Here is a 12,542-nt window from a genome sequence, read left to right as displayed (position 1 = left end):
AATAAATAATTAAATAATAAACTAACTAGACCCACAGTACAAAACTGAAGTGGGCAGTTCAACCACCGACACAGCCCGCAGAAGATCACAGTTGCTGAGGTTAGTGTTGTGCAGTGTTCAATTGGGTAATGGTTGTTGGGAAGAAGCTGTTCTTCAACATGGAGGTCACGGTTTTCAGGCTCCTGTACCTTCTTCCCTGATGGTAGTAGGAGATGAGAGGGTGGCCAGGGTGGTGTGGGTCTCTGATGATGCTGGCTGCCTTATTGAGGCAGCGACTCCTGTAGATCCCTTCGATGGTGGGGGGGTCAGTACTGTGATGGACCTTCGATGGTGGGAGGGTCAGTATCTGTGATGGACTGGGCAGTGTCCACCACACTCTGTAATGTCTTCATCCCTGGGCGTTTGAGTTGTGCCCCTGTTACTTGCATCTCAAGCCTGGTGACCGTGGACTACACAACATATAACCATATAACCATATAACAATTACAGCACGGAAACAGGCCATCTCGGCCCTACAAGTCCATGCCGAACAAATTTTTTCCCCTTAGTCCCACCTGCCTGCCAATCGTACCATAACCCTCCATTCCCTTCTCATCCATATGCCTATCCAATTTATTTTTAAATGATACCAATGAACCTGCCTCCACCACTTCCACTGGGAGCTCATTCCACACCGCCAACCACTCTTGAGTCTGCGTAAAGAAGTTCCCCTAAAAACTTCTGTCCCCCTAATTCTGAAGTCATGTCCTCTTGTTTGAATCTTCCCTATTCTCAAAGGGAAAAGCTTGTCCACATCAACTCTGTCTATCCCTCTCATTCATTTTAAAGACCTCTATCAGGTCCCCCCTTAACCTTCTGCGCTCCAGAGAATAAAGACCTAACTTATTCAACCTTTCTCTGTAACTTAGTTGTTGAAACCCAGGCAACATTCTAGTAAATCTCCTCTGTAACTCTCTCTATTTTGTTGACATCCTTCCTATAATTGGGCGACCAAAATTGGACACCATACTCCAGATTTGGCCTCACCAATGCCTTGTACAATTTTAACATTACATCCCAGCTTCTATACTCAATGCTCTGATTTATAAAGGCTAGCATACCAAAAGCTTTCTTTACCACCCTATCTATATGAGATTCCACCTTCAAGGAACTATGCACAGTTATTCCCAGATCCCTCTGTTCAACTGTATTCTTCAATTCCCTACCATTTACCATGTACGTCCTATTTTGATTTGTCCTGCCAAGGTGTAGCACCCCACATTTATCAGCATTAAACTCCATCTGCCATCGTTCAGCCCATTTTCCAAATGGCCTAAATCACTCTGTAGACTTTGGAAATCCTCTTCATTATCCACAACACCCCCTATCTTGGTATCATCTGCATACTTACTAATCCAATTTACCACACCTTCATCCATATCATTGATGTACATGACAAACAACAAAGGACCCAACACAGATCCCTGAGGCACCCCACTAGTCACCTGCCTCCAACCCGATAACACAGCCATCCACCATTACCCTCTGGCTTCTCCATTCAGCCACTGTTGAATCCATCTTGCTATTCCTGCATTTATACCCAACAGTTGAACCTTCTTAACCAACCTTCCATGAGGAACCTTGTCAAAGGCCTTACTAAAGTCCATATAGACAACATCCACTGCTTTACCCTCGTCAATTTCCCTAGTAACCTCTTCAAAAAATTCAAGAAGATTAGTCAAACACTACCTTCCCAGGCACAAATCCATGTTGACTGTTCCTAATCAGACCCTGTTTATCTTGATGCTTATATATATTGTCTCTAAGTATCTTTTCCATTAATTTGCCCACCACTGAAGTCAAACTAACAGGTCTATAATTGCTAGGTTTACTCTTAGAACCCTTTTTTAAACAATGGAACAACATGCGCAGTACACCAATCCTCGGGGGACTATTCCCGTTTCTAATGACATTTGAAATATTTCTGTCATAGCCCCGGCTATTTCTACACTAACTTCCCTCAATGTCCTAGGGAATATCCTGTCAGGACCTGGAGACTTATCCACTTTTATATTTTTCAAAAGTGTCAGTACTTCTTTTACTTTGAACCTCATAGTATCCATAGCTACTCTACTAGTTTCCCTTACCTCACATAATTCAATATCCTTCTCCTTGGTGAATACCGAAGAAAAAAAAAGTTCAATATCTCCCCCATCTCTTTTGGCTCTGCAGATAGCTGTCCACTCTGTCTCTCCAATGGACCAATTTTATCCCTCCTTATCCTTTTGCTATTAATATAGCTGTAGAAACCCTTTGGATTGACTTTCACCTTACTTGCCAAAGCAACCTCGTATCTTCTTTTAGCTTTTCTAATTTCTTTCTTAAGATTCTTTTTACATTCCTTATACTCCTCAAGCACCTCATTTACTTCATGCTGCCTATAATTATTGTAGATCTCCCTCTTTTTCTGAACAAGATGTCCAATTTCCCTTGAAAACCAGGGGCTCTTTCCAATTTTTACTGTTTCCTTTCAACCGAACAGGAACATAAAGATTCTGTACTCTTTCTCTTCTACATCTTTCCCATAAAACAAAATGTCCCAGTTCACTCCTTTTAAATCATCTCGCATCGCATCAAAGTTAGCCTTTCTCCAATCAAAAATCTCAACCCTAGGTCCAGTTCTGACCCTCTCCATAGTTATATTGAAACTAATGGTATTGTGATCACTGGACCCGAAGTGCTCCCCAACACATACCTCCGCCACCTGTCCCATCTCATTTCCTAACAGGAGGTCCAGCACTGCCCCTCCTCTAGTAGGTACCTCTATGTATTGCTGCAAAAAACTATCCTGCACACATTTTACAAACTCCAACCCATCCAGCCCATTTACAGAATGTTTCCCAGTCTATGTGTGGAAAGTTGAAATCTCCCACAATCACTACCTTGTGCTTACTACTAATCTCTGCTATCTCCTTACATATTTGCTCTTCCAATTCTTGTTCCCTGTTTGGCGGTCTATAATACACCCCTATAAGTGTTGCTACACCTTTCCCACTTCTCAATTCCACCCAAATAGCCTCCCTAGATGAGCCCTCCAATCTATCCTGCCAAAGCACTGCTGTAATATCTTCCCTGACTAGCAATGCAACACCTCCACCTCTTGCCCCTCCAATTCTATCACACCTGAAGCAACAAAGTCCTGGAATATTTAGTTTCCAATCACAGCCCTCCTGCAACCGTGTTTCACTGATCGCCACAACATCATACTTCCAGGTGTCTATCCAGACTCTAAGCTCATCCACTTTTCTTACAATGCTCCTAGCATTAAAATATGCACATTTAAGAAACCCCCGTCTCTTATTCTCTGTTTATTTCCTTTATTTTCTTTCTCCTCTTGTGTCCTAGTGCTTCCCATTTCTGCTTCCTGCCTCCCATTCTGTCTACTAGCTTTCTCTATTTGAGTCCCTCGCCCCAACCATTCTAGTTTAAAGTCTCCCCAGCTGCCTTTGCAAATTTCCCCGCCACGATATTGGTCCCCCTCGGGTTCAAGTGCAACCCGTCCTTTCTGTACAGGTCCCACCTTCCCCAAAAGAGGTCCCAATGATCCAGGAACTTGAATCCCTGCCCTCTGCACCAGTCTTTCAGCCACGCATTTATCCTCCACCTCGCTCCATTCCTACTCTCACTGTCGCGTGGCTCAGGCAGTAATCCTGAGATTGTTACCTTTTTGGTCCTTTTTCTTAACTCTCCTCCCAACTCCCTAAATCCTCCCTTCAGGAGGAACATACTCGGCTTGTTTTAAATGAGTGTAAATATTGTTTCCTCGCACGGTTTGAGACGAGCTGACTTCTTGCAGGGCGAGGACTTGGTGAGGAGGGAGTGATGCCCGTGGATCAAGATGTGAGTCAGCCCAGACCAACCAAGCGAGCACGGACCAGCTTCACAGCCGAGCAGCTGCAGGTAACCACCTGAAGAATTAATTCATGTCCAGCCCTGCGACCATGTGCTTGCCTGACACACCTGTACCTGCGCCTGACACACCTGTACCTGCGCCCGCACCCCTGTACCTGCGCCCGCACCCCTGTACCTGCGCCCGCACCCCTGTACCTGCACCCACACACCTGTACCTGCCCCCGCCCCCCTGTGCAATCAGTTCAGTTTGGTTTCGTGATGCAGTATGGAAACGGTCATAAGGTCATATGATAGGAGAAGGATGAGGCCATTCGGCCCATCTAGTCTACTCCACCAATCAATCACAGCTGATCTATATCTCTCTCCTAACCCATTTCTCCTGTTTTCTCCCCACATGCCTGACACACTAATCAACTATCAGTGTAGGAAGGAACTGCAGATGCTGGTTTCTATTGAAGATAAACACAAAATCTACAATTGGAGAGGGAGAAGGGTAGATCGGAGGTGTCAGTGTTGCAGTTGAATAATAGGGACTATGGGGCCATGAGGGAGGAGCTGGCCAAAGTTGACTGGAAAGATACACCAGCAGGGATGACAGTGGAACAACAATGGCAAGCATTTCTAGGAATAATACAGAAGATGCAGGATCAGTTCATTCCTAGGAGGAAGAAAGATTCCAAGGAGAGTAAGGGGTGACCGTGGCTGACAAGGGACGTCAGGGACAGTATAAAAATTAAAAGAGAAGTACAACGTAGCAAAGATGAGCGGGAAGCAAGAGGATTGGGTAATGTTTAAAGAGCAGCAGAAGATAATTAAAAAGACAATACAGGAAGAAAAGATGAGGTACGAAGGTAAGCTAGCCAAGAATATTAAGGAGGATAGTAAAAGCTTCTTTAGGTATGCGAAGAGGAAAGAATTAGTTAAGACCAAAGTTGGACCCTTGAAGACTGAAAAAGGTGAATTTATTATGGGGAACAAGGAAATGGCAGATGAGTTGAACAGGTACTTCGGATTCATCTTCACTAAGGAGGACACACACAATCTTCCTGATATAGTAGTGCCCAGAGGTCTGGGGTGGCGGATGACCTGAAGGAAATCCACATTAGGCAGGAAATGGTGTTGGGTAGACTGATGGGACTGAAGGCTGATAAATCCCCAGGGCCCGATGGTCTGCATCCCAGGGAGTGGCTCTAGAAATCGTGGATGCATTGGTGATCATTTTCCAATGTTCTATAGACTCAGGATCAGTTCCTGTGGATTCGAGGGTAGCTAATGTTATCCCACTTGAAGAGGCAGGAGAGAGAAAACAGGGAATTATAGACCAGTTAGCCCGACATCGGTGTTGGGGAAGATGCTGGAGTCAATTATAAAAGATGAAGTTGCCACATTTGGATAGCAGTAACAGGATCGGTCCGAGTCAGCATGGATTTACGAAGGGGAAATCGTGCTTGACTAATCTTCTGGAATTTTTTGAGGATGTAACTAGGAAAATGCACATGGGAGAGTCAGTGGATGTAGTGTACCTGGACTTTCAGAAAGCATTTGATAAGGTCCCACATAGATTAGTGGGCAAAATTAGGGCACATGGTATTGGGGGTAGAGTGCTGACATGGATAGAAAATTGGTTGGCAGTCAGGAAACAAAGAGTAGGGATTAACGGGTCCCTTTCAGAATGGCAGGCAGTGACTAGTGGGGTACCGCAAGGCTCGGTGCTGGGACCGCAGCTATTTACAATATACATCAATGATTTGGATGAAGGGATTCAAAGTAACATTAGCAGATTTTCAGATGACACAAAGCTGGGTGGCAGTGTGAACTGTGAGGAGGATGCTATGAGAATGCAGGGTGACTTGGACAGGTTGGGGGAGGTGGCAGATGCATGGCAGATGAAATTTAATGTGGATAAATGAGAGGTTATCCACTTTGGTAGCAAAAACAGGAAGGCAGATTACTATCTAAATGGCGTCAAGTTGGGAAAAGGGGAAGTACAACGGGATCTGGGGGTCCTTGTTCATCAGTCTATGAAAGTAAGCATGCAGGTACAGCAGGCAGTGAAGAAAGCGAATGGCATGTTGGCCTTTATAACAAGAGGAATCGAATATAGGAGCAAAGAGGTCCTTCTGCAGTTGTACAGAGTCCTAGTGAGACCACACCTGGAGTATTGTGTGCAGATTTGGTCCGCTAATTTGAGGAAGGACATTCTTGCTATTGAGGGAGTGCAGCGTAGGTTCACCAGGTTAATTCCCAGGATGGCGGGACTGTCATATGCTGAGAGAATGGAGCAGCTGGGCTTGTACACTCTGGAGTTTAGAAGGATGTGAGGGGATCTCATTGAAACATAAGATTGTTAAGGGTTTGGACACACTAGAGGCAGGAAACGTGTTCCCGATGTTGGGATCGCTGGTCGGTGCAGGCTCGAAGTGCCGAATGGCCCACTCCTGCACCTATTTTCTATGTTTCCACGCTGTATCTCTAAACTATACTAAACTGTTTCCGCAGATGCTGCCTGCCCCGAGTGTTTGCAGCATTCTGTTTTATTTGGGGCCGTTATTTAACCGGCCTCCAGATATTCTAATCCCCAGGCAGCTTCCAACACCGGTTTGTTCTTGTCCTTGCAGGTGATGCAAGCACAGTTTACACAGGACAATAACCCTGATGCTCAGACACTGCAAACTCTGGCCGAGACCACTGGGCTAAGCCGGCGAGTGATTCAAGTGAGTTTGTGTTAGAAACATACACAATAGGTACAGGAGTAGAGGCCATTCGGCCCCTCGAGCCAGCACCGCCATTCAATGTGATCATGGCTGATCATCCACAATCAGTACCCCGTTCCTGCCTTCTCCCCATATCCATTGATTCTGTTAGCACTAAGACCTAACTCTCTCTTGAAAACCATCCAGTGAATTGGCCTCTACTGTCTTCTGTGGCGGAGAATTCCACAGATTCACAACTCTCTGGGTGAATAGATTTTTCCTCATCTCGGTCTGAAATGGCCAACCCCTTATTCTTAAACTGTGTGACCCCTGGTTCTGGACTCTCCCAACATGGGGAACATTTTTCCTTCATCTAGCCTGTCCAATCCCTTAATAATTTTATGTTTCAATAAGTTCCCCTCTGATCTTTCTAAGATCCAGTGAATATAATTCCAGTCGACCCATTCTTTCATCACATGGCAGTCCCACCATAGGTCACTCCATTCTGAATAACTTGCATTGAGGAATTGGGGTGAATGTACAAGATGTTGGTGAGGCCACACTTGGAGTATTATGTCCCATTCCTGCTATAGGAACAAGGCCACTAGTTGGGACTAGTTCACAAGTTCATATATGTGATGGGGTAGAATTAGGCCATTCAGCCCATCAAGTCTACTCCCCCATTCAATCATGGCTGATCTATCTCTCCCTCCTAACCCCATTCTCCTGCCTTCTCCCCATAACCTCTGACACCCGCACTAATCAAAAATCTATCTATCTCTGCCTTAAATATATCCACTGACTTGTGGCCTCCACAGCCGTCTGTGACATAGAATTCCACAGATTCACCACACTCTGACTAAAGAAATTCCTCCTCATCTCCTACCTAAAGGAACATCCTTTAACTCTGAGGCTGTGCCCTCTGGTCCTAGACTCTCCGTCTAGTGGAAACATCCTCTCCACATCCAAACGTTGCCTATTTCCTTCGCTCCATAGATGCTGCTGCACCTGCTGAGTTTCTCCAGCTTTTTTGTGTAACTCTCCACATCCACTCTATCCAGGAGTGTAGATGGGGCATTTATTGTCATGTGTGCCGAGTTAGTGTAAAGCTTTCTTGTTGCATGCTAACCAGTCGGCAGAAGCCCGTACGTGGTTGCGACCAATCTGTCCACGATGTACAGATACAAGTTGGTCCGCAAGGCATGTTTCTGTGCTGCCTGACTCCCTGAAGCTACGTTTTTAAGAAGGAACTGCAGATGCTGGAAAATCGAAGGTAGACAAAAATGCTGGAGAAACTCAGCGGGTGCAGCAGCATCTACGGAGCGAAGGAAATAGGCGACGTTTCGGGCTGAAACCTCCATCAGTCTGAAGAAGGGTTTCGGCCCGAAACGTTGCCTATTTCCTTCGCTCCATAGATGCTGCTGCACCCGCTGAGTTTCTCCAGCATTTTTGTCTACCCTGAAGCTATGACTAGCTCTATAATAATTTGCCTGGAGCTAAAAAGCGTTTTCTGAAAAAGCATTATTAATGTTTTATATTTTTATGTTGATATAATATTAATAACATTATTAGTGTTTTATATGTCATTCACAACTGTCACTGTTGTCACTTGCGGGCGGAGCACCAAGGCAAATTGCTTGTATGTGAATACTTGGCCAATAAACGTATTCATTCATTCATTACGATGTTTCAGGTTTGGTTTCAAAACTGCCGAGCTCGACACAAAAAGCACGTGGGTCCGGGCCAGCTGCCCGCTACACCAGCGTCCACTACTCACCTGGAGAACATGTCACCACACACCATGGAGCAGGTGGTATTCACTACGTATGGGGGACCTGATGGACAGATACTGGCCAGCCTGCACACCTACATGGACTGTAAGTTGTGTTTGGGTGATATGATGAGTTGATATGTTTTTTTGGCAGGTGACAACCCAATGGTATGAATGTTGATTCATCCAACTTCAAGTAACCCCGACATCCCCTCTATCTCCGTCCCTCCCCCACCCACCCAACTCTTTGTGCTAGTTTCAAAGTCGTCTTCAGTCTCGTTGTCTGTAACTCGTTTTCATCTAGATCACAGCTAACACAGGTGTTTAAGAAGGAACTGCAGATGCTGGGAAAATCAAAGATAGACAAAAAGTGCTGGAGAAACTCAGCGGGTGCAGCAGCATCTATGGAGCGAAGGAAATGGGTGACGTTTCAGGTCGAGACCCTTCTTCAGACTGATGTGGGAGTGCGGGGGAATGTCACCTATTTCAGAGTCACTCCAGCACTCTGTGAAACGTCACCTATCCACGTTCTCCACAGATGCTGCCTGACCCGCTGAGTTACTACAGCACTCTGTGAAACGTCACCTATCCATGTTCTCCACAGATGCTGCCTGACCCGCTGAGTTACTCCAGCACTCTGTGAAACGTCACCTATCCATGTTCTCCACAGATGCTGCCTGACCCACTCAGTTATGGTGCAGCAGCATCTATGGAGCTAAGGAAATAGGCAACGTTTCGGGCCGAAATCCTTCTGGAAATAGGCAACGTTTCGGGCCGAAACCCTTGCCTATTTCCTTAGCTCCATAGATGCTGCCCGACCCGCTGAGTTACTCCAGCACTCTGTGAAACGTCACCTATCCATGTTCTCCACAGATGCTGCCTGACCCGCTGAGTTACTCCAGCACTCTGTGAAACGTCACCTATCCATGTTCACCACAGATGCTGCCTGACCCCCGCTGAGTTACTCCAGCACTCTGTGAAACGTCACCTATCCATGTTCTCCACAGATGCTGCCTGACCCGCTGAGTTACTCCAGCACTCTGTGTCTGCCTTGAGTTTAGTTTTCCCGTTTCCATGCTGTATCATTAAAGTCTATAGAAGTTACAGGAGCAGATAGAACAATGACTTTCAAAAGATATTTCCCCTCCAGTTTTGGACATTTCCACCCTGGGAGGAAAAAGGTTCTGTGTCTGCTCTATCTATGGCACTCGTATCTGGAGCATGCTACCAGAGGGAGTGCGGGCGGCTGCCTCACAGCGACAGAGACCCGGGTCCCACCCTGGCTACGGGTGCTGTCTGTACGGAGTTTGTACGTTCTCTCTGTGACTGCGTGGGTTTTCTCCAGGTGCTCTGGTTTCCTCACTCACTAACAAAGACGTGCAGGTTGATTGGCTTTGGTAAGTTGCAAAATTGTCCCTAGTGTGTGTCGGACAGTGTACGGGGTAATCGCTGGTCAGCGTAGACTCTAGACCGAATGGCCTCTTTCCACGCTGTAACTCCAAGGTCTAAATCTACTACAGAAGTGGATTGAATTATGTCTTTGAAAATATATTGTGCAGATATACGGAGAGGAAGTTTATTGTCACGTGTACTGAGGTACAGTGAAATGTTTTGTTGAATTCATAGCCACAGGCGGCTGTGCAGGCCACAAGTCAGTGGATATATTTAAGGCAGAGATAGATAGATTCTTGATTAGTGCAGGTGTCAGGGGTTATGGGGGAGAAGGCAGGAGAATGGGGTTAGGAGGGAGAGATAGATCAGCCATGATTGAATGGCGGAGTAGACTTGATGGGCCGAATGGCCTAATTCTACTCCTATGACTTCCTCCTAAAAAGCATGTTGGCTGGCATGGGCAAAGTGGGCAGAAGTGCCTGCATCTATAATTGTGCCGATATTGCTATACAGGTGCATGAGTTTGTTCAAGTGTGGACGACACGGACTCGTTGGGCCGAAGGGCCGGTTTCCACTCTATCTCAACTAAAGCTACAAGTTTTTGAAGGTAGACACAAAATGCTGGAGTAACCCAGCGGGACAGGCAGCATCTCTGGAGAGAAGGGAGTAGGTGGCGTTTTGGGTCGACTTCAGAGATGCTGCCTGTCCCGCTGAGTTACTCCAGCTTTTTGTGTCTATCTTCAGTTTAAACCAGTGTCTGCAGTTCCTTCCAACACATTTCTCTGTACCCTTTTCCCGTTGAATTGAATACATTTCATTTTGATTAAAACATCTTCCTCTCTTACTCCCCACTCAGGCATTCAGTATCAGAGTATAGACGTTGGGAGGTCATGTTGTAGCTGTATGTGGCCACACAGTTGGTGAGGCCACATTTAGAATATTGTGTTCAGTTCTGGGCACCGTGTTATAGGCAAGATATTGTCAAGCTGGAAAGGGTTCAGAGAAGATTTAACGAGGATGTTGCCAGGACTAGAGGGTGTGAGCTACAGGAGGAGGTTGAGTAGGCTGGGTCTCTATTCCATGGAGCGCAGGAGGATGAGGGGAGATGCACAGAGTCTCTTGCCCTAGGTTCAAGGTGAAAGGGAAAAGATTTAATCGGAATCTGTGGGGTAAATTTTTCACACGGAGGGTGGTGGGTGTATGGAACAAGCTGCCAGAGGAACTAGTTGAGGCTGGGACTATCCCAACGTTTAAGAAACAGTTAGACAGGTACATGGATAGGACGGGTTTGGAGGGATATGGACCAAGCGGAGTGGGCCCCAGAGCGGGCCGTGCTCCTTCCTGCAACTGCGGTTCCTTCCCACACACCACAAGACTTTGAGTTTAAACTTGTTCTGATTTCTCCAACAGCCCAGTCTCAGACACTTGGATTCCCAGATCACGGCACTCACTTGATGACGGAGCTGGCCCCGGGTCACGCCTGAACTCTTCACGTTGGACGATGATTGGACCAACCTCCTAGAGTTGGGGAACTTTCCCCACCCCGACTCTTGTATTTATTGGTATTTAGTTGGAGCACTTTGATTCATACTTGGTGACACGCGTGCCAAATGTTTACAATCCCACCTGTGTGTGTGTGTCTGTGTGTGTGTGTGTGTGTGAATTCACACTAGTTTATATTGCTAAGTTATTGTTGAAGAATGTATTCCCTGTTTGCAAATCCTGTGTTTTATACAGTTGACTATTGAAAGGAACTCGTGTGAGGAATATTGTCGTAAGTTCCACATTTTTTCTGTTGGCACCTTTTGGATTCGGAGCCTTAAACACAAATAAACATTTGCTACTGTTCTTGTTTCCAGTTCAGTCTTGTTCACTAGAACGCTCACCGCCAGTGTTCAAATAGCAGCTCTTTTATTCTGGAGGAGAGCGGAGGTGGAAGTATGTACGGAGATTAAATAGACACACTACCCTGGTTTACAATCCTGGCAAGATGCCAACACCAGCAACAGGCAGGTCATCGCAGACCTCATAGTGAAACCACCAGCATTTGACCCCTTGTTATAATGGCCTGTTCGCCTTCATAGCAACAGGAGTTGAGTCTAGGAGCAAAGAGATCCTTCTGCAGTTGTACAGAGCCCTAGTGAGACCACACCTGGCGTATTGTGTGCTGTTTTGATCCCCTAATTTGAGGAAGGACATTCTTGCTATTGAGGGAGTGCAGAGTAGGTTTACAAGGTTAATTCCCGGGATGGCGGGACTGTCATATGCTGAGAGAATGGAGCGGCTGAGCTTGTACACTCTGGAGTTTAGAAGGATGAGAGGTTATCTCATTGAAACATATAAGATTGTTAAGGGCTTGGACACACTAGAGGCAGGAAACATGTTCCCGATGTTGGGGGAGTCCAGAACCAGGGGCCACAGTTTAAGAATAAGGGGTAAGCCATTTAGAACGGAGACGAGGAAACACTTTTTCACACACAGTTGTGAGTCTGTGGAATTCTCTGCCTCAGAGGGCGGTGGAGGCGGTGTTCTCTGGATGCTTTCAAGTGAGAGCTAGATAGGGCTCTTAAAGATAGCGGAGTCAGGGGATATGGGGAGAAGGCAGAAACGGGGTACTGATTGGGGATGATCAACCATGATCACAGTGAATGGCGGTGCTGGCTCGAAGGGCCGAATGGCCTACTCCTGCACCTATTGTCTATTGAAATGCGTATTCTCAGAAACAGTGATATTTTTCTGCAGATTTGAGGGTGAATCAACTAGAAAACATTTGCTCTCATTTCAAACCTCCTTCT

The 12,542-nt window shown here is 46.1% G+C and overlaps 1 protein-coding gene across 1 annotated transcript; it reads left to right on the top strand.

The window, feature by feature from the left end:
• The first annotated feature begins 3,835 nt into the window (after window positions 1–3,835).
• Window positions 3,836–11,595, top strand: LOC129694877 (LIM/homeobox protein Lhx8-like). The gene is made up of 4 exons (XM_055631634.1): window positions 3,836–3,939; window positions 6,510–6,605; window positions 8,278–8,461; window positions 11,158–11,595. Exons 1-4 carry the CDS (start codon window positions 3,862–3,864, stop codon window positions 11,229–11,231), a joined length of 432 nt encoding a protein of 143 aa, XP_055487609.1. The 5' UTR covers window positions 3,836–3,861; the 3' UTR covers window positions 11,232–11,595.
• Window positions 11,596–12,542: the final 947 nt, after the last annotated feature.

This window comes from Leucoraja erinacea, unplaced genomic scaffold (assembly GCF_028641065.1).
Source record: "Leucoraja erinacea ecotype New England unplaced genomic scaffold, Leri_hhj_1 Leri_837S, whole genome shotgun sequence".
NCBI lineage: Eukaryota > Metazoa > Chordata > Chondrichthyes > Rajiformes > Rajidae > Leucoraja > Leucoraja erinaceus.
The sequence above is the reverse complement of the archived record's forward strand: the minus strand, read 5'-3'. Positions and strand labels throughout refer to the sequence as shown.

What these genes read in the sequence shown, in the direction of transcription:
- LOC129694877 (XM_055631634.1), top strand. Translation starts at nt 3,862, where the DNA reads ATGCCCGTGGATCAAGATGTGAGTCAGCCCAGACCAACCAAGCGAGCA. An exon ending in TCACAGCCGAGCAGCTGCAG is followed by an intron (nt 3,940 to 6,509) that starts GTAACCACCTGA and finishes TTGTCCTTGCAG; the next exon opens with GTGATGCAAGCACAGTTTAC. An exon ending in CCTGCACACCTACATGGACT is followed by an intron (nt 8,462 to 11,157) that starts GTAAGTTGTGTT and finishes TTTCTCCAACAG; the next exon opens with CCCAGTCTCAGACACTTGGA.